General features: G+C 36.7%; 3 protein-coding genes and 1 pseudogene across 3 annotated transcripts; all 4 read left to right on the top strand.

Annotated features, from left to right (window-relative positions):
* Positions 1-811: 811 nt before the first annotated feature.
* Positions 812-2584, top strand: LOC121939481 (odorant receptor 131-2-like; annotated as a pseudogene).
* Positions 2585-6964: 4380 nt separating this feature from the next.
* Positions 6965-8772, top strand: LOC148190295 (odorant receptor 131-2-like). Its single transcript, XM_088072065.1, has 2 exons — positions 6965-7114; positions 7980-8772. Exons 1-2 carry the CDS (start codon positions 6965-6967, stop codon positions 8730-8732), a joined length of 903 nt encoding a protein of 300 aa, XP_087928191.1. The 3' UTR covers positions 8733-8772.
* Positions 8773-13069: 4297 nt separating this feature from the next.
* On the top strand, positions 13070-15353 carry LOC121948833 (odorant receptor 131-2-like). The gene is made up of 3 exons (XM_088071487.1): positions 13070-13291; positions 13986-14755; positions 15287-15353. The coding sequence occupies exons 1-3, from the start codon at positions 13142-13144 to the stop codon at positions 15351-15353; spliced, it is 987 nt and encodes a 328-aa protein (XP_087927613.1). The 5' UTR covers positions 13070-13141.
* A 2622-nt stretch (positions 15354-17975) lies between these two features.
* On the top strand, positions 17976-19576 carry LOC121948843 (odorant receptor 131-2-like). The gene is made up of 2 exons (XM_088071475.1): positions 17976-18119; positions 18800-19576. Exons 1-2 carry the CDS (start codon positions 17976-17978, stop codon positions 19574-19576), a joined length of 921 nt encoding a protein of 306 aa, XP_087927601.1.
* The last annotated feature ends 2079 nt before the right edge of the window (positions 19577-21655 follow it).

Below are 21655 nucleotides of genomic sequence, written 5' to 3'. Positions count from 1 at the left end.
GATTGTGCCACTGCAGATTTTGTTTCTTAAAATCACACCTATTACTCCTGTATGCATGAAACACTGAAACATGTACACACACACCAGGGAATCCAGGGACATTTGCCACCACACCACATATAAAGTTTGGGATTTGCGGGAGCCAAACTGTTGGTGTCTTGATCTTCAAGCATCAACTGAGGTAAGAGCCACCTGCTGAGAATGACATGACAGCTCTGAACTGTGTGCTGACTTAAACGATGTTTCAGGCTTCGTTCCGGCTTTCGTTTTTCATGTTTTTCATATTGTTCAGTGTGAATCATTTCATCCTGTAGAGCTTTAATGTTTTCTGTTCCCTGATTATCAGAACACCGTTTCAGATCAGTTCAATGAATGGACAAGTCATTTGTCCCAAACTGAGACATGGGCAGTTTGTCTCTTCATGCTTAATCATATAAACAATTATTACCACTGAAGATGCTGTTTAAAGAACTAAATCTTAATTTGGAATTTTTGCTCTAATTTAACAGCAGAACTTCGACAAAAGTACCTCCAGTTGCTCTTGAGATATAATGAGCTGCAGACAAGGTCACACTGACCTTGACATTTGATGTTTTTGTTATTAATTTGTGGACCAAATACAGTCCTGCGTCCCCTGTCGTCTTACCTTAGCCCAGATTATGCACCTTTAAACCATACAAAGTTGGACACACCGTGAATGCACTTTCAGCCATGTGCTTTAGATCGTTAAAATATGACTCATAATCTGTGATCAGCGTAAACATTTACTCTTAACTGAAGAATATTCATCTTTTCTTTTTAGTGTCAAAAGATGAACGCTTCATCTCTAAATGTGACGGTGGTTTTACAGTATCGAGACTCCTTCACTAAAGCTGTGATCAAGAATGTGATCGTTGTGGTTCTCGGGATCTTCATCACCTACATCAACGGAGGCCTCATTCAAACCTTCTGCAAACACCAGGTCAGATATTCACGGAAACATGCACGATCTAATGAGGAGTTTACTGAAGAAGTTACCAGCAGCTCGACAGGAGACAAATGTGGACGGCTTTTAAATCCCCAATACTTCTTTCTGTCGATCTTACTGGTGAAAACAGTTTGGATTAGTTTTAACTTGACAGGGTTTTTATCTGTTGGACGATTTTCCTGCACAGTTTTTACACAAATTGGTGAGCGTTGTGCCATCTCTGCTTGTGAACACCTGAATCTTTCAAGCATGCTTTTTTCATTCCCAAAGAAGTGAATAATCAGTGAATATTTTGTATTCAATTGAATATAGGTTGAAAAAGATTCACAAATCATTGCATTCTGATTTTAGTTATGTTTTACACAGCAACCAAACTTTTTTGGGATCACGGTTGTAGTGCTTTAGGACTTCAGCCATATTATTTGTGCAGGGATATTTTCACATTTTATCTTTTAATGACTTCATTGATATTGTATATTGTAGCATACTGCACATATTTATTACACAATTAAGGATATTTAACACATTTAAGATTTTTTTAATTAGCAAAATGCACATTTTTTTTGTATTTTCACATTCATTTTACTTTAAAACTTCTTATTTCTACTTTCTTATAATTCTTGATGCTTTATATCAGAGCAACTGCAACGCATCGCAATTTGCCCCCAAGGATCAAAAAACAAAACAATGTCTGAATCTGATGCTAAAATCTTCATGTCAAATTCACAATTTTATTGAGTTTTTAGCAGCTATCTAAGATAGGTAGCACTTAATCGTAAATGACTGACAACTGGAAAATACTGAGTAGTTGTCTTAAATTCTTTTTTCCCCTTTTTTGTGTGTATTTTTCCCCTATCCTCCAGATCTTCTACATAAATCCTCGATACGTCCTTTTCATCCACCTGGTGTTCAACGACACGATCCAAGTGACAGTGACCATCATGCTGTTTGTCATCAGCTACGTCCTCTACAAAATAAATGTTTCTGTCTGTTGCATCCTCGTCCTGATTTCTCTTTTCACCACTGAAAACACCCGTCTGAACCTGGCCTGCATGGCGGTGGAGTGCTACATCGCCATCTGTCTCCCCCTCCGACACGTGCAGATCTGCACAGTCAAGAAAACGTTGAAGCTGATTGGTTTAATCTGGGCGACCAGTATGTTGATGGCCCTTCCTGATCTTTTCATCACTTTGGCCACAGAGCCTCTCGACTTCTTTGGTTCAAAAGTCTTCTGTAATGGAACAAAGTGTCTTCCCAAATCCCTTCATCATCAAGAAGAGAACAATCATATATTCAGTGTTTCTCGTTCTAGTTTGGATCACGATCTTCTACACGTACTTCAGGATTCTGTTCACTGCTAAAGCTGCCAGCAAAGATGCTAAAAAGGCCAGAAACACAATCCTCATCCACGGGCTTCAGCTGCTGCTTTCAATGGCATCATATGTAGAACCTGTGTTAAAAGAAGCTCTGCTGAAATGGTTCCCAAAGAATATTACAGACTCCCTGTTTGCTTGTTATGTTTTTGTACAGGTCCTGCCACGATCTATTAGTCCAGTCATCTATGGTGTACGAGACAAGACTTTCAGGAAGTACCTGAAGGGGTATGTGTTGTGTTAAATAAGCTTTACATGGAGTTTGATACGGAAACTTACCCGATCATTTTTATGGCTTTACTCTGTTCAAGTGACAAACTAAATGTTTGGTCAAACTTTAGAAACTGAGACTGAATTGATGCATTTTTGGCTTGATAATGAAATTATGGCAAAACAAACTTAAACTTAAACTAATGGTATGTTAAAATCTTAGATGGGCATCAAGTGTTCTGTTTTTGTTTGGCAACAACCTAAATATGTCTGAGAATCAAAAATCTTTAGCACTGAAACAGCTGAAGGCCTTACTTATTAGAACAGATTTCAGCGTAAAGTTTCTAAATGAAAGTCTCAGAAAATCTTCGTTTTAATTTACACCCCTTACGGCCGTTAAGTGAACTGAAGTCAGCATCCTGTTCCTCGTGCTCCGGTGCTAAAACCAGGTAACCGTGAGCGAACGTTACCGTAAAACGGTGACAAACACAAAGCTGACCATGATTTACTGGCATCATGTTACTAGAAGGCTGGAGAGTAAATTCTAATCATATTTAGAATAATCTTACTTTCTGCAATGTTCCTTCGTTTAGATCATTGGCCACATGAGAGCTTAATGGCTGCAAATCATATTAGACGACGAAAATTATTCTTTAGCTGCCGTTTTTGTCATGACCAAAACAAGACGTTTAATAATTAAAACCATGACAAAATGAGACGAGACGATGAGACGAGACAAAAACTGTTAGTGGAGGACTATCAGACAAAATGAGAGGAGAGGAGATTTGTCTGAAACCTAGCGTACATGCACAAGTGCGACCGTGGTGCCACCGTTTTCACAGGATCCACGCTTTGCCAGTTTACACGGCAACAGAAGGGCTGGCTTTTCACAAAAATCACCCTCTGGAACCCGGTTTGAAATAAACTGGCATTTTCAGGCCCTAAAACACTGTTGTCCTGTTAAAAAAAAGCGAAACCGCAACCAAATCTTAACGTTTCATGCAAGAACTGCTGCTGTGTAAACCACCCCTAATACAGACACAAGGTCACAGTGACCTTGACCTTTGACCACTAAATTATGATCACTTCAGTGTTGAGTTCAGGTGAATGTTTGTGCCAGATTTGAAGACATTTCCTGAAGGCCTTCTTGAGACATTGTGTTCAAGAGAATGAGACTGATGCAAAGTAAAGGTGACCTTAACCTGTGGCCGCCAAAATCTCATCTGATCATCGTTGTGTCCACGTGGCCGTTTGTGCCAGATTGGAAGATATTCCCTCAAGGTGTTCTTGAGATATCGCCTTCACAAGAATGAGATGTAGGGACGGACAGAGGGTTGGACAGATGGACAAGCCGAAAACACACCTCTGGTTACGGTTATTCGCAGGTGTTTAGTGCCAACACAGTAGGATACACTAAATGCCTGATCACATTTAGATTTCACCTATTTTTAACACTGATAAGACATGTCCATAAACCTGAAAGTAAAGTGACTCAGATTCAGCACTTGTGTCAAAACATTTTAAAACAAGTCAAAATATGAAATCACTGAAATAATACTGACGCTTTTTAGTCTTCCACATTCATGATTTTTCCTGATTCGCACCTTTGTGTAAAAAAATGAATAATATTACTCTACATCAAACAGTTCAACATGTTAACACACACCCAGGAACTACAGGGACATTTGTCACCGCACCACATATAAAGTTTGGGATTTCCTGGAGCCGTATTTTTGGTGTCCTGATCTATAAGCATCGACTGAGGTAAGAACCGCCTGCTGAGAACGACATGACAGCTCTGAACTGTGATCTGCCTTTATTGATCTGCCGTCACTGTGCTGGACAGAATACATGCAGACTTCATTCACACAGGCCTGTTTGTGGACTATTTTTCACTTGTGTAGTTTAAGCTTGTTCAGTGTGAATCTTTTCTACTTGCCGACCTTTAATTTATAATATTTTCTGTTCCCCCACTTTCAGAGCACAGTTTTAAATCACTTTAACGTTGGAACAAATAATTTGGACCAAAATTAAATATGAATGGTTTAAAAGGCATGACTTTATGGTTAATCCTATAGAATACATTGATTAAAAAGTATTACTATTGAAGATTAAATCTTATTTGGGAAATTTTACTCTGCTTTAACACAAGAACATTATAAAAGTTTGGAAAGATTACAGAATTTTAAAAAAAAACTCTACATAGAAAATTATTAAAAAGGACAACTCTTGTTCTTTTCATTATCCTTTTTTCTTTGTACAATTTCAAATGCTTCAAATTAAGTTACATTTGTTGGTGTTACAGTTTTTGATTTCAAGTTGAATATGAAGTGAGGACTTTTTCTTGTGTTATTGTTATTGAGCTGCCTCATGCAGGATTCACGCAGACGCAGATTTTCTACCTTTAGCAGTGATAAATCTCCAAACTTTAGCGCTTACACCAGATGTGAACCTATTGTTCAGCTTCTGATATCAGATCATGAAGCACAAATTAATTATGACTAGAAATACACATTTTAAGGGGCTTTAAAAAGCAGAGATGACATTATGGATTAATACCCTTCATGCCTTCCTATAGAGACAGACAGGGAGATGAAACTATTACGATATTTTGATGAAGTTGATTGTTTGACACATTATTGTACCAGTAAGTGCTGATACTCTTTAAAATTGCAATATTGGCTGAGAAATACAAGTTAGCTACCACTTATTAAGTTCACTGTATGTTGTTTAAATTATTACATTTTAGACAGTTACTATAATTATTATCAGTTTTATTTAGTCTTTATTTATTTTAATTGTGGCTCTAAATATTCAAATATGTTTTGTTGGCTGTTACATGAGTATTTAGATCTCAAGTAAGTATTCAAAGCTCTGTGTGTTCAAGTATTATCGATATAGATTAAAGGTACAATAGTCACTTAACCCTTTGAAACCTGAGAAAGTTGGCTTATTTATTTATTTTTTTTTTTTTTACAAAACTACGGGAAGAAAACGATAAGCAATCAAAAAGATAGCAAGAAACTAGTAAAAAGTACAGTAAAATTTCTTGAACATAAGTAAATAAATATTAAAATAAATCGTAAGAGGGAAATTACTCACAAAAAGGGCTTAAAAGCTATAATAATTCTGTTACATAATTTTAAATATGTAATCATGATAACTAGCTATAAACATAGTTTATTTCTGTTTTTTCTCTTTTTCCCCGAGACATTTTCTCCCAAGCTTTTCAATTTTAATTCAAGTTGTCTTTTTTTTTTGTAATTTGTGGAACATTTTTTACCAACTTGCTAATTTCCTTTTTTCACCATGTTTATGAATGAAATCAAACCTTTTGTTCAGGGTTTAAGGTTTAAATACCTGTAAAATGTGTACAGAACAAAAAAGTGATGTGGCTCCAAGTTTCAAAGGGTTAACCTACAATAATGTACATTTTTAAACTCAATATAAAGATTAATAACAATGATTAATTACGATGCGTGTTGATGATGTCCTCCTCTCATTTCTTCTTATGCAAATGCACCTTTTCTCAATGAACTTTGAACTCAATACTTAAACTAAGAATGTCAGATATGTTGCTTTACTTTCTTTTGTCTAAAGTGTCTTTGATCCTTAGTTTTCCATAAGTAGGTGTTTTGTTAATTTATTTTTCTATATTCATAATAATTTTGAGTCATTTTATTTTTTACCATTTATATTGCTATTATTGCTTGTCGTTTTATAGGATTTCATCTCCATTTTAAAAGTTATTTGTTTGATTATTGATTGTTTTTAATGTCTTTGTACATGTCCAGCATCAATGAAAATGAGGGAATCATGAGGGTTGATTTTGCGAGTCGTACATATAGATTTGAAGATTTAAGATCACCATGAGTTGCGACCACAGTTATTAAAGTTGCTCCGATACCACTACCACAAACGGTAATGCTCCTGATACTGCCTAAAATGCCAGATTTGGTATTAACTGGGACGTGAGTCTAAGCACCGGTACGAATCTGATTCCATGTAGTTTATTTATAAACCTTAAAGAAGTTTCACATGAAGACGAAAGTGAAGTTTTCCCAAAATTCAAGCACTACACAGCGGTTTTTGGGGTTTTTTTTCTTCACACAATGGTATCAAAACTGGTACTTTGAACAGCAAATACCTGAGTTCAGCTAACAGAATCAGTAAGAGGTAGAAAGAAATTGAATCCAAGTATCTTTGACAGAGACAACTACCCTTTATGGGGCCCACACAAAACACAGAACACTTAATTATCACATAAACAATCTACAACATGAACAAAACCTAATGAAACAGGTGTCTTTAAAACCAGCGTTGTCCTATAAGGTCATTCATCTATAATCAATATAGATTATAATGTATATTGTCTGTAATCAGAATATTCATCTTTTCTTTTCAGTGTCAAAAGATGAACGCTTCATCTCTAAATGTGACGATGGTTTTACAGTATCGAGACTCCTTCACTAAAGCTGTGATCAAGAATGTGATCGTTGTGGTTCTCGGGATCTTCATCACCTACATCAACGGAGGCCTCATTCAAACCTTCTGCAAACACCAGGTCAGATATTCACTGAAACACGCACGAGCTAATGAGGAGTTTACTGAAGAAGTTACCAGCAGCTCGACAGGAGACAAATGTGGACGGCTTTTAAATCCCCAATACTTCTTTCTGTCGATCTTACTGGTGAAAACAGTTTGGATTAGTTTTAACTTGACAGGGTTTTTATCTGTTGGACGATTTTCCTGCACAGTTTTTACACAAATTGGTGAGCGTTGTGCCATCTCTGCTTGTGAACACCTGAATCTTTCAAGCATGCTTTTTTCATTCCCAAAGAAGTGAATAATCAGTGAATATTTTGTATTCAATTGAATATAGGTTGAAAAAGATTCACAAATCATTGCATTCTGATTTTAGTTATGTTTTACACAGCAACCAAACTTTTTTGGGATCACGGTTGTAGTGCTTTAGGACTTCAGCCATATTATTTGTGCAGGGATATTTTCACATTTTATCTTTTAATGACTTCATTGATATTGTATATTGTAGCATACTGCACATATTTATTACACAATTAAGGATATTTAACACATTTAAGATTTTTTTAATTAGCAAAATGCACATTTTTTTTGTATTTTCACATTCATTTTACTTTAAAACTTCTTATTTCTACTTTCTTATAATTCTTGATGCTTTATATCAGAGCAACTGCAACGCATCGCAATTTGCCCCCAAGGATCAAAAAACAAAACAATGTCTGAATCTGATGCTAAAATCTTCATGTCAAATTCACAATTTTATTGAGTTTTTAGCAGCTATCTAAGATAGGTAGCACTTAATCGTAAATGACTGACAACTGGAAAATACTGAGTAGTTGTCTTAAATTCTTTTCCCTTTTTTGTGTGTATTTTCCCCTATCCTCCAGATCTTCTACATAAATCCTCGATACGTCCTTTTCATCCACCTGGTGTTCAACGACACGATCCAAGTGACAGTGACCATCATGCTGTTTGTCATCAGCTACGTCCTCTACAAAATAAATGTTTCTGTCTGTTGCATCCTCGTCCTGATTTCTCTTTTCACCACTGAAAACACCCGTCTGAACCTGGCCTGCATGGCGGTGGAGTGCTACATCGCCATCTGTCTCCCCCTCCGACACGTGCAGATCTGCACAGTCAAGAAAACGTTGAAGCTGATTGGTTTAATCTGGGCGACCAGTATGTTGATGGCTCTTCCTGATCTTTTCATCACTTTGGCCACAGAGCCTCTCGACTTCTTTGGTTCAAAAGTCTTCTGTACGGAACAAAGTGTCTTCCCAAATCCCTTCATCATCAAGAAGAGAACAATCATATATTCAGTGTTTCTCGTTCTAGTTTGGATCACGATCTTCTACACGTACTTCAGGATTCTGTTCACTGCTAAAGCTGCCAGCAAAGATGCTAAAAAGGCCAGAAACACAATCCTCATCCACGGGCTTCAGCTGCTGCTTTCAATGGCATCATATGTAGAACCTGTGTTAAAAGAAGCTCTGCTGAAATGGTTCCCAAAGAATATTACAGACTCCCTGTTTGCTTGTTATGTTTTTGTACAGGTCCTGCCACGATCTATTAGTCCAGTCATCTATGGTGTACGAGACAAGACTTTCAGGAAGTACCTGAAGGGGTATGTGTTGTGTTAAATAAGCTTTTCATGGAGTTTGATACGGAAACTTACCCGATCATTTTTATGGCTTTACTCTGTTCAAGTGACAAACTAAATGTTTGGTCAAACTTTAGAAACTGAGACTGAATTGATGCATTTTTGGCTTGATAATGAAATTATGGCAAAACAAACTTAAACTTAAACTAATGGTATGTTAAAATCTTAGATGGGCATCAAGTGTTCTGTTTTTGTTTGGCAACAACCTAAATATGTCTGAGAATCAAAAAATCTTTAGCACTGAAACAGCTGAAGGCCTTACTTATTAGAACAGATTTCAGCGTAAAGTTTCTAAATGAAAGTCTCAGAAAATCTTCGTTTTAATTTACACCCCTTACGGCCGTTAAGTGAACTGAAGTCAGCATCCTGTTCCTCGTGCTCCGGTGCTAAAACCAGGTAACCGTGAGCGAACGTTAACGTAAAACGGTGACAAACACAAAGCTGACCATGATTTACTGGCATCATGTTACTAGAAGGCTGGAGAGTAAATTCTAATCATATTTAGAATAATCTTACTTTCTGCAATGTTCCTTCGTTTAGATCATTGGCCACATGAGAGCTTAATGGCTGCAAATCATATTAGACGACGAAAATTATTCTTTAGCTGCCGTTTTTGTCATGACCAAAACAAGACGTTTAATAATTAAAACCATGACAAAATGAGACGAGACGATGAGACGAGACAAAAAATGTTAGTGGAGGACTATCAGACAAAATGAGAGGAGAGGAGATTTGTCTGAAACCTAGCGTACATGCACAAGTGCGACCGTGGTGCCACCGTTTTCACAGGATCCACGCTTTGCCAGTTTACACGGCAACAGAAGGGCTGGCTTTTCACAAAAATCACACTCTGGAACCCGGTTTGAAATAAACTGGCATTTTCAGGCCCCTAAAACACTGTTGTCCTGTTAAAAAAAAGCGAAACCGCAACCAAATCTTAACGTTTCATGCAAGAACTGCTGCTGTGTAAACCACCCCTAATACAGACACAAGGTCACAGTGACCTTGACCTTTGACCACTAAATTATGATCACTTCAGTGTTGAGTTCAGGTGAATGTTTGTGCCAGATTTGAAGACATTTCCTGAAGGCCTTCTTGAGACATTGTGTTCAAGAGAATGAGACTGATGCAGAGTAAAGGTGACCTTGACCTGTGGCCGCCAAAATCTCATCTGATCATCGTTGTGTCCACGTGGCCGTTTGTGCCAGATTGGAAGATATTCCCTCAAGGTGTTCTTGAGATATCGCCTTCACAAGAATGAGATGTAGGGACGGACAGAGGGTTGGACAGATGGACAAGCCGAAAACACACCTCTGGTTACGGTTATTCGCAGGTGTTTAGTGCCAACACAGTAGGATACATTGAATGCCTGATCACATTTAGATTTCGCCTATTTTTAACACTGATAAGACATGTCCATAAACCTGAAAGTAAAGTGACTCAGATTCAGCACTTGTGTCAAAACATTTTAAAACAAGTCAAAATATGAAATCACTGAAATAATACTGACGCTTTTTAGTCTTCCACATTCATGATTTTTCCTGATTCGCACCTTTGTGTAAAAAAATGAATAATATTACTCTACATCAAACAGTTCAACATGTTAACACACACCCAGGAACTACAGGGACATTTGTCACCGCACCACATATAAAGTTTGGGATTTCCTGGAGCCGTATTTTTGGTGTCCTGATCTATAAGCATCGACTGAGGTAAGAACCGCCTGCTGAGAACGACATGACAGCTCTGAACTGTGATCTGCCTTTATTGATCTGCCGTCACTGTGCTGGACAGAATACATGCAGACTTCATTCACACAGGCCTGTTTGTGGACTATTTTTCACTTGTGTAGTTTAAGCTTGTTCAGTGTGAATCTTTTCTACTTGCCGACCTTTAATTCATAATATTTTCTGTTCCCCCACTTTCAGAGCACAGTTTTAAATCACTTTAACGTAGGAACAAATAATTTGGACCAAAATTAAATATGAATGGTTTAAAAGGCATGACTTTATGGTTAATCCTATAGAATACATTGATTAAAAAGTATTACTGTTGAAGATTAAATCTTATTTGGGAAATTTTACTCTGCTTTAACACAAGAACATTATAAAAGTTTGGAAAGATTACAGAATTTAAAAAAAAAACTCTACATAGAAAATTATTAAAAAGGACAACTCTTGTTCTTTTCAATATCCTTTTTTCTTTGTACAATTTCAAATGCTTCAAATTAAGTTACATTTGTTGGTGTTACAGTTTTTGATTTCAAGTTGAATATGAAGTGAGGACTTTTTTCTTGTGTTATTGTTATTGAGCTGCCTCATGCAGGATTCACGCAGACGCAGATTTTCTACCTTTAGCAGTGATAAATCTCCGAACTTTAGCGCTTACACCAGATGTGAACCTATTGTTCAGCTTCTGATATCAGATCATGAAGCACAAATTAATTATGACTAGAAATACACATTTTAAGGGGCTTTAAAAAGCAGAGATGACATTATGGATTAATACCCTTCATGCCTTCCTATAGAGACAGACAGGGAGATGAAACTATTACGATATTTTGATGAAGTTGATTGTTTGACACATTATTGTACCAGTAAGTGCTGATACTCTTTAAAATTGTAATATTGGCTGAGAAATACAAGTTAGCTACCACTTATTAAGTTCACTGTATGTTGTTTAAATTATTACATTTTAGACAGTTACTATAATTATTATCAGTTTTATTTAGTCTTTATTTATTTTAATTGTGGCTCTAAATATTCAAATATGTTTTGTTGGCTGTTACATGAGTATTTAGATCTCAAGTAAGTATTCAAAGCTCTGTGTGTTTAAGTATTATCGATATAGATTAAAGGTACAATAGTCACTTAACCCTTTGAAACCTGAGAAAGTTGGCTTATTTATTTATTTATTTATTTATTTATTTTTTACAAAACTACGAGAAGAAAACGATAAGCAATCAAAAAGATAGCAAGAAACTAGTAAAAAGTACAGTAAAATTTCTTGAACATAAGTAAATAAATATTAAAATAAATCGTAAGAGGGAAATTACTCACAAAAAGGGCTTAAAAGCTATAATAATTCTGTTACATAATTTTAAATATGTGATCATGATAACTAGCTATAAACATAGTTTATTTCTGTTTTTTCTCTTTTTCCCCGAGACATTTTCTCTCAAGCTTTTCAATTTTAATTCAAGTTGTCTTTTTTTTTGTAATTTGTGGAACATTTTTTACCAAGTTGCTAATTTCCTTTTTTCACCATGTTTATGAATGAAATCAAACCTTTTGTTCAGGGTTTAAGGTTTAAATACCTGTAAAATGTGTACAGAACAAAAAAGTGATGTGGCTCCAAGTTTCAAAGGGTTAACCTACAATAATGTACATTTTTAAACTCAATATAAAGATTAATAACGATAATTAATTACGATGCGTGTTGATGATGTCCTCCTCTCATTTCTTCTTATGCAAATGCACCTTTTCTCAATGAACTTTGAACTCAATACTTAAACTAAAAATGTCAGATATGTTGCTTTACTTTCTTTTGGCTAAAGTGTCTTTGATCCTTAGTTTTCCATAAGTAGGTGTGTTGTTAATTTATTTTTCTATATTCATAATAATTTTGAGTAATTTTATTTTTTACTATTTATATTGCTATTATTGCTTGTCGTTTTATAGGATTTCATCTCCATTTTAAAAGTTATTTGTTTGATTATTGATTGTTTTTAATGTCTTTTTACATGTCCAGCATCAATGAAAATGAGGGAATCATGAGGGTTGATTTTGCGAGTCGCACATATAGATTTGAATATTTAAGATCACCATGAGTTGCGACCACAGTTATTAAAGTTGCTCCGATACCACTACCACAAACGGTAATGCTCCTGATACTGCCTAAAATGCCAGATTTGGTATTAACTGGGACGTGAGTCTAAGCACCGGTACGAATCTGATTCCATGTAGTTTATTTATAAACCTTAAAGAAGTTTCACATGAAGACGAAAGTGAAGTTTTCCCAAAATTCAAGCACTATACAGCGGTTTTTGGGGTTTTTTTCTTCACACAATGGTATCAAAACTGGTACTTTGAACAGCAAATACCTGAGTTCAGCTAACAGAATCAGTAAGAGGTAGAAAGAAATTGAATCCAAGTATCTTTGACAGAGACAACTACCCTTTATGGGGCCCACACAAAACACAGAACACTTAATTATCACATAAACAATCCACAACATGAACAAAACCTAATGAAACAGGTGTCTTTAAAACCAGCGTTGTCCTATAAGGTCATTCATCTATAATCAATATAGATTATAATGTATATTGTCTGTAATCAGTGTTTTACTTTTAACTGAAGAATATTCATCTTTTCTTTTCAGTGTCAAAAGATGAACGCTTCATCTCTAAATGTGACGATGGTTTTACAGTATCGAGACTCCTTCACTAAAGCTGTGATCAAGAATGTGATCGTTGTGGTTCTCGGGATCTTCATCACCTACATCAACGGAGGCCTCATTCAAACCTTCTGCAAACACCAGGTCAGATATTCACTGAAACATGCACGAGCTAATGAGGAGTTTACTGAAGAAGTTACCAGCAGCTCGACAGGAGACAAATGTGGACGGCTTTTAAATCCCGCACACGTTCAAGAAAAGGACAATCCTACTCTATGTCAACAGCCTGTTTAAAGTTTGGTTAAATCAGAAATCTGAATGTGAAAACCTTCATGTAAAACTACAGTAAATCAGCATACATTACATTATGGTCATATTCTTTACTGTGTGGGAATATTTTTTTGCTCTGTGTAGTCCAGACCAATGACCAATTTTGACATTCATGACAACTCTACAGGGGATGAATACTGATATAACTCACGTGTTTACATTTTATTACGCCTCGATGTGTAGCTACTCTCTTTAAGTCACAATCAATTAACTAGCCCTTCATTTGCCAAGATTATTCAATGTTTTTTTTTAATCCCAGCAGGCCTAAATTTATGTTATGTAATGTTAGCCACAAGGCTCCTGTTAGAGGAGGTTAAACTATGACTCAAAGTTTCTCTTCATTTTAGAGCCAAAAAATAAATGGCAAAGATTGTGGTGAGTCAGCATAGTTACAAAATTACTGAAATATTTTAAAATGAAATTTACTGCTACAGTGCTTTAAAGCCCTGACCACATGGTGATCATAACCTCTGCCTCCTTTCTGTGAGTTTTTCTTCCCACCCTCCAGATCTTCTACATGAATCCACGCTACATCCTTTTCATCCACCTGGTGGTCAACGACATGATCCAAGTGACGCTGACCATTATGATGTTTGTCATCAGCTACACCATCTACAAGATAAACGTCTCCATCTGCTGCATCTTCATCCTGATGGCTCTTTTCACCACTGAAAACACCCCTCTGAACCTGGCCTGCATGGCGGTGGAGTGCTACATCGCCATCTGTCTCCCCCTCCGACACGTGCAGATCTGCACGGTCAAAAGAACTGTAATGCTGATTGGTTTAATCTGGGCGACGACCATTTTGTCAGTTTTCTCTGATCTCTTCATCACTTTGAACACAGAGCCTCTGGACTTCTTTCATACCAGAGTCTTCTGCCTCAGAGAATCCGTCTTCCCACATCCCCTCATCATCAAGAAGAGAGAGATCACGTATTCAGTGTTTTTAGTTCTAGTTTGGATCACGATCTTCTACACGTACTTCAGGATTCTGTTCACTGCTAAAACTGCCAGCAAAGATGCTAAAAAGGCCAGAAACACAATCATCCTCCATGGGTTTCAGCTGCTGCTGTGTATGACATCCTATGCAGCTCACTGGTTGAAAGGTGCTCTGAGGCAGTGGTTTCCTAAGTATTACACAGACTCCCTCTTTGCCTCCTACATAATTGTACAGGTCCTGCCTCGTTCCATCAGTCCAATCATCTATGGCATACGAGACAACACTTTCAGGAAGTACCTGAAGAAATATCTAATATGTACAACCCTGATTCCAAAAACGTTGGGGCATTGTGTAAAATGTAAATAAAACAGAATGCAATAACCTGAGAAACCTACATTCAATTGAAGATATTTGATGTTCAAACTGAAAAACCTCATTGTAAATATACACCTTTTATGAATTTCATGCCTGCAACATGTTCCAAAAAAGTAGAAGGTAGATTTATTGGTTTCAACCAAGTTTAAAAAAGAAAACATATTTCCTTGATCCTGCTACATCTTTGGAATGGATGAGCTGATTAAAATCAGCAGCTACTATGAAAATTCCATCCAGTTCCTTGGGCATGTTGCTCTTGCTGTTGCATGTTGCTGCTGGTGGCATCATTCAATTCCTGCAGTGCATTTTTTGAATTTGCATTAGAGTCTTGTGTCAAAATGGCTCCCACAAGGTCAGTCCATCCAGTGCAAGCACTTGATCCACGATGTAAAGGATTAACCATGTCTGTGAAGATGTGCGCAGAGCAGTCTCTGATCTCCCGTTGCTGAGTGAGCCTTAATCGCATCTCATTCACTCCACTCTCCTGCGACCAGACATTTGCCAGAAGAAGGCTTGGTAGAGGAACAGTTCTTCGTCCAAGTCAGGTCAGCCTCGCCCTGATGCCGGCTCTCCTCCCTCTCTTTGTCCAGGGCTTTGGTTTCATTTCTCCTCTCTGGTCTGACTGGCTGCTCGGCAGATGCCATCGGTGGGGATCCTCTTGCGGGCTGCTGCAATCAGTCCAAAATCCACACAACTTCTCCCGATGTTGATAAGTGCTTCTCTCTATCATAGAAAAGTCGGGCTTCAGTAGAAGGGGTCATGGTGTCAAAAAAATAGAAAAATGTAGAAAAAAAGTAGCAAGGATTTGAGGAGCTACTGGCTGCTGCACATACATGCACTGCCGTCGTCTTCTGAATCTGAAGTTGGATCAGTGACATGTTTACCACCGTGTTACATCACCTTTTCTTTTAATAACACTGTGTTTGGAAACTGAGGACACTAATGTTAATGTTTTTTTTTTTGTTTTTTTGGTTTTGATTTTTTGAGTTCTGTTTGATATTCGACTTCAGTTGTTCAACAGTTCAGAGTCTCTGTTGTTGTATTTTTTGCTTCATAATGCTCCACACAGGTTCAGTAGGAGACAGTTCTGGACTGCAGGCAGGTCATTTTAATACCTAAACTCTTTCACTACAAAACCACCTGTGCAAAATAAGTTTCATAGTGACGTCCCTGAAAAAGATATCGACGATGACGCAAAAAAAAGAAAAAGTATGAAAATACCCTGATCTTCCACATTACCTGGCCCATGAGGCATGTGCACTTACAGTGTGAAAGTACGGGCGAGTGTGCCAAAGCGGGTAACCTCCAAGGGACAGACCTCCAGTTGAGCACCTCACTAGCTAAATGGCAGTGTAAAACATGTAATCTTGCAGCTCTTTTAGACTTTTCAATTGTTATCAAACTGGATGGCTTAAATCTGGATAGTGAAATGATACTTTTAGTGGGGGTTTTGATGTCCACAAAAAATGATCTTTCTTCTTTCCCGATGCAAGTCAATGTGGAAAAAGTCCAACTCCTTATGTTAACAGCAGCTGTCACTGCTGTTAGTAGATATAAATGAAACTAAATGTGATGCTGGAAGTTATTTATTATCAGTTATTTATCATTTTACTGATGTTATCACTTATAAATAAGCTTTCTGCTGCATAAGAAAATGAACGTAACAGATTGAGAGCTCGTAAAAAAAAAGTTAGTCACCGTCAATACATAAGAGTAGACAGCTGCATCTGCACCAGTGCATATAGTTCTTAAAATCACATGCACAGCTTTGTTTTACGTGCACTATGTGCATGGGCACATGGTATTTCAAGCCTTGCTGTTTATTTTTTAAACAACATCAATGTGTTTAACTTGAAAGAAAAACATTTTCACTTTTGGTGTGTATTTCCATAACAAGTTTGGCCTTCAGTGATATTTAAAGTAGTCTTAGGAAGGTCTTAAAAAGTCTAAAAATGTACTTATTTAAAGTAGTATTAGGAAGGTCTTAAAAAGTCTAAAATTGTACTTATCTAAAGTAATTTGATTGTTCTCACAAGATGTGGCAACACAGAACAACAACAGTAAAACATGACTACACTCACACAAACTAACACGCACACAATCACACACACCTCAGATTGAGACACAAACACACACCCATCTCCTACATGTGTGCATGTTACACCTCAACATGTTAACACACACGTCTGTATCCTGATCATATCACATATAAAGTCAGAGATTTAGTGCAGCCCTTAATGCTGGTGTCCATGTCTAAATGCAATAATAATTAAGGTAAGCACCACCTGCTGCACATTTTAAGTCAGATATCTAAAAATGTCCCGTGAAGCACTGAAAACTCTGATAATTAGGTTTTTCTGCAGGGATTTACATGTACAAAGGTTTATTGTGATGTTTTGGTTTTCAAAAACATTGTTAAATGTGACAAATTTTTCCTGTTGCAGATTTTTTTTACATTGTTAAATCTTTTGTTTTTATTTTTTAAAGTCTGACTGTTGGATGAGATGATAACAAATTCTTTGCAAATGAAATGACTGTTTTGAAATCTGATAAGGACACTGTTTAAAAATCCTTTGTTGATAAAACAAACAAATTGATCTAACTGAATGATGAGCCTCATTCATTGTCTTCATTTTTATTATCATACTTTTATCCCATTTGATTTAATGCATTAATCTGAATTTCAGCAAGAAAGTTACAGATTTGTATATTTACACTGATGCTCTGCAAATCTGGTACCAATAGCGAATGTTTGATTATTTTCAAAACTTTTTATTCTATAAAGTAAAGGTGCAAAATAACTCTTTTCACATTAATCATCATACACTGCAGGAAGCAGTGGAGGCAATATTTAGATTTTTCTCTTGTTCAAAACTAAACATACTGCATATTCCTGCATTAAGAATATTATCAAAGTAAAAGTATGTAAGTGTAATAAGGATTGTACTTAAAAGTATTGAGAATAAAAGTACTCAGTGCAGACAAATGTCTTTTTTTGGGACAGTTACTCTTGAAATCTAACCTCATTAGATGATTTTGACTGTGTGTTGGTTCTGACTGTTGCATTGGTTGAGGTAGAGCTAACTCTGAACGAATACTGTATTTAAAAGCATCAATTTTAAAACAGGCATTGAATCATTGTTGTCTTATTTTCTCTTAGAGTTAAACTTTGGCTCTAAAGAGATGAACGTGTCATCTGCCAACATGAAAGGCCGGGATGCAGACTCCTTCTCTAAAGCAGTGACCAAGTATGTGATTGTCATGGTTCTCGGGATCTCTCTCAACTTCATCAATGCAAGCCTCATTCACACCTTCTGCAAACACCAGGTCTGATATTCCCTTAATGCAATGCTATCACTAATGAAAAAAATCATTTAGATTTGATGCAGAAATTCATATTTGCATCATCTTCTATTCTAAAAATAATTCTAAAATTATTAATAACTTCTTCACATTTACAAACTTGCATTCCTCCAGCAGAGTTGTTGGCATGTTGAAAGGATGATTTACAAGCACACACTGACTGGTCATCATTTAAAAACCTCAAAATCTCTCTATTTATGGTCTCAAAAACTTTGACATGACACATCATCAAGGGCCAAGTTAAAAATGTCTGCGTCGACTAACATTGCTTCAAGTTGAGCCCTTCTTTTTTTTCCCGTAGTGCACTTCTGGGAACGTTTTGGTCCCCAGATTTTTCTCAGGAGTGATTCCCCTCAACTTTCACTGCGGGAAAAAATGTAATTGCACTTTTGCAACCGGTCGTTAGCACCATAAGCTTGTTTACTATATTACGTGAATGCCGCACTGAACGAAACCTGTTCATGCCTTAAAACCTTGATAATAAAAAAAATATTTGTATTGAATTACTAAATTTGAATCAACTAGCAAAGGTCAGAGAAGGGTACAGCCCTCGTTAATGCCAACTATAAAAGGTTACTTCAATCATCAGTATAATATTTGTTAATGGTAACTTTTCCTGCCCTTTGCTGTGTTCCACCCTCCAGATCTTCTACATGAATCCACGCTACGTCCTTTTTATTCACCTGGTGGTCAACGACATGATCCAAGTGATAGTGACCATCATCCTCTTCGTCATTAGCTACACCATCCACAAGATAAACGTCTACATCTGCTGCATCTTCGTCCTGATGGCTCTTTTCACCACTGAAAACACCCCTCTGAACCTGGCCTGCATGGCGGTGGAGTGCTACATCGCCATCTGTCTCCCCCTTCAACACGTGCGGATCTGCACGGTCAGAAGAACTGTAATGCTGATTGGTTTAATCTGGGCAACGACCATTTTGTCTGTCCTTCCTGATCTCTTCATCACTTTGGCCACAGAGCCTCTGGACTTCTTTCATACCAGAGTCTTCTGCCTCAGACAAACTGTCTTCCCACATCCCCTCATCATCAAGAAGAGAGACATCACGTATTCAGTGTTTTTAGTTCTAGTTTGGATCACGATCTTCTACACGTACTTCAGGATTCTGTTCACTGCTAAAACTGCCAGCAAAGATGCTAAAAAGGCCAGAAACACAATCATCCTCCATGGGTTTCAGCTGCTGCTGTGTATGACAACATATGTCGCCCCCCAGTTAGTAACTGTTCTCACGCAATGGTTCCCAAAGAACTTCACAGACTACCTCTTTGCGTACTACATTATTGTACAGGTCCTGCCTCGATCCATTAGTCCGATCATCTATGGCATACGAGACAACACTTTCAGGAATTATTTGGAAAGGTATCTGTGTACATTCAGCTTACCGCAAAAATTTATCTAAGAAGGTCTTTCAATAAAAGGTGAAATAAAAAGGAAACTGCACAAGTGTCTACAGTCATTTCCACCAAGTAACATGCAAACAGCATGAAGTTCAAACAGGGCTGGGTGATATGGCTTTAGAATAATACTGCAATATTTAAAGGCTATTTGGGATACACAACATATATCGAGATATAATGTTGGTTACTAAAATACATAATTATTGAATACGCTGCATTTACAATAAGTTTTATGGACGTTAGATAAAGTACTTCAATAATGACATTTTTAAAAAGTATTGGGTGCTTTTATGTTGAAGGACCCAGCTCATCTCAGGCTGGAAGTGTTAGGTTTTTGTTGTGGACTTGAAGCGTCCAGTCAACAGTTGGATGTTAGCATTAGCAGAAAGGTTAACTGTAACTGCAGGATGAGGATTCAACCACTGCGAGCTGGAGACAAACTAACAGCAAAGATTGGTTGAGTTTCTACAATAGACGGCAGCCTATCATTTAAATACTATGTGATCTAATTCTCATTGCATCTAATTTCTTGGAGTAAGCATCTTGACCATCTTTCCTATGGTAAGGTAAAGGTTAGGATAGGATAAGGTGGCATGTTGTTTTTCTACACCACAAAGAGAGTGGGGAGGCGAGCGAAACCCTAACGATAATTGTACAATACTGGTTCCCGATAAAGAGTAAAATCGACGAAAGACAATTTGATTTCTTTTAGTATTCAAGCTTTTTTTCAACTTTTAATAACAAAATGTTTGTATTATCACATTTTCTCATTGCATTCCTTCTACTTTGTATTTTCTACATGTTTATGCATTTTCCCTCTCAATTAAACAAGTAAATAAATACATTTGAAAATATTGATTTTTTGACACAACTTTAATCAAACTCTGTGGCATTGCTTCCAAAAATCACACTTAAAGGGGCGAAAGTAGAGGGGTGGAAATAACAGGAAGATGATTGTGTTAAAAGGAATTGTTTTCTGAAGAATGTATAAGTTTTTCCTTTTTACCTTCCAGTTAAAAAATGCTCTTAAAATACTGTCAAATATTAAGTAATACATAAAGGAGGCAAAGGGGAAATTTACTCAGTAGAAATTAACCAATAGGTTTTACTTTACTCCTCCTGAGCTTCACAGGATGGGCCTCCTGGCTAATAATTTATGTTGCAAATGTCACACAGAAAAAGGAATATTTCTACATGCAAACTGGGATTGTAAACTTGTTAACCAATTTGGGGAAAAAGTTGAGGATCACATAGGGAAGTGGATGGTAACGACGGTACCTAAATCACCAAGGCAGTGCCTTAGGGGGGACCAAACAGGATTGCCAAATGTATTAAGATATATTGTTTCTTTGTTTCTGATAAATTTAGCTGCTCAAGAGAACCGCAGATTCTGGAAAAAAAACATCCCCTTCAGATTTTGAAACATTTAGAGGTTGCGTCATATAAACGCATGGTAGCAAGAGTCAATGACGAAGTTGAAAGCTTTTTTTGTCCGTAATATATCTGCTGCACTGAAATGATTTTGTGTTTCGTTTTTCCGCTGTGCTTGCTAAATTTCTATTTTGGGTCTAAGATAGGTTAAATAATACTGTTTGTTCATGTTTGACTCAATAAATTAAAATAAAATTGAATTACATTTTTTTTATTAAGTTGCAGAACTATCCAATATTGTGATATTGTGATATGGTGTACATTGTGATAAACTACACAAACAGTAAATCCACTTAACATACTAAGTAACAGGCTAGATCTAAAATTACACGTATGTACAGGCATGTACACAGTGTGGGTGTGTGTTGCAGACCAGAAGTGTACACACTGAGTACAAATCTACTGTATAAAAAAGCTCTCTTGCAATGGCACCATCATATGAAATCAGATTCACCTCCAGCTCAGAATCCTAAAACTGAGGTCAGTATTGTCACAGTACACAGTATATCTGTGTGCTTCACCTTCTTCTTCTGATTTCATTAAAAATGTTTTTAAAAGTCAGAATATGTCATCCTGCAAAGTTTTCAGAATGCTTGCTTTAAATACTATATGTAATATATAAATATAATTAATACAAATATAACACAGTA

Source organism: Plectropomus leopardus, chromosome 2, assembly GCF_026936395.1.
Source record: "Plectropomus leopardus strain MGB_pleo_1.0 chromosome 2, ASM2693639v1, whole genome shotgun sequence".
Taxonomy (NCBI): Eukaryota; Metazoa; Chordata; class Actinopteri; order Perciformes; family Serranidae; genus Plectropomus; species Plectropomus leopardus.
Note: the sequence above shows the minus strand (reverse complement) of the source record. Positions and strands in the feature narration are given on the sequence as shown.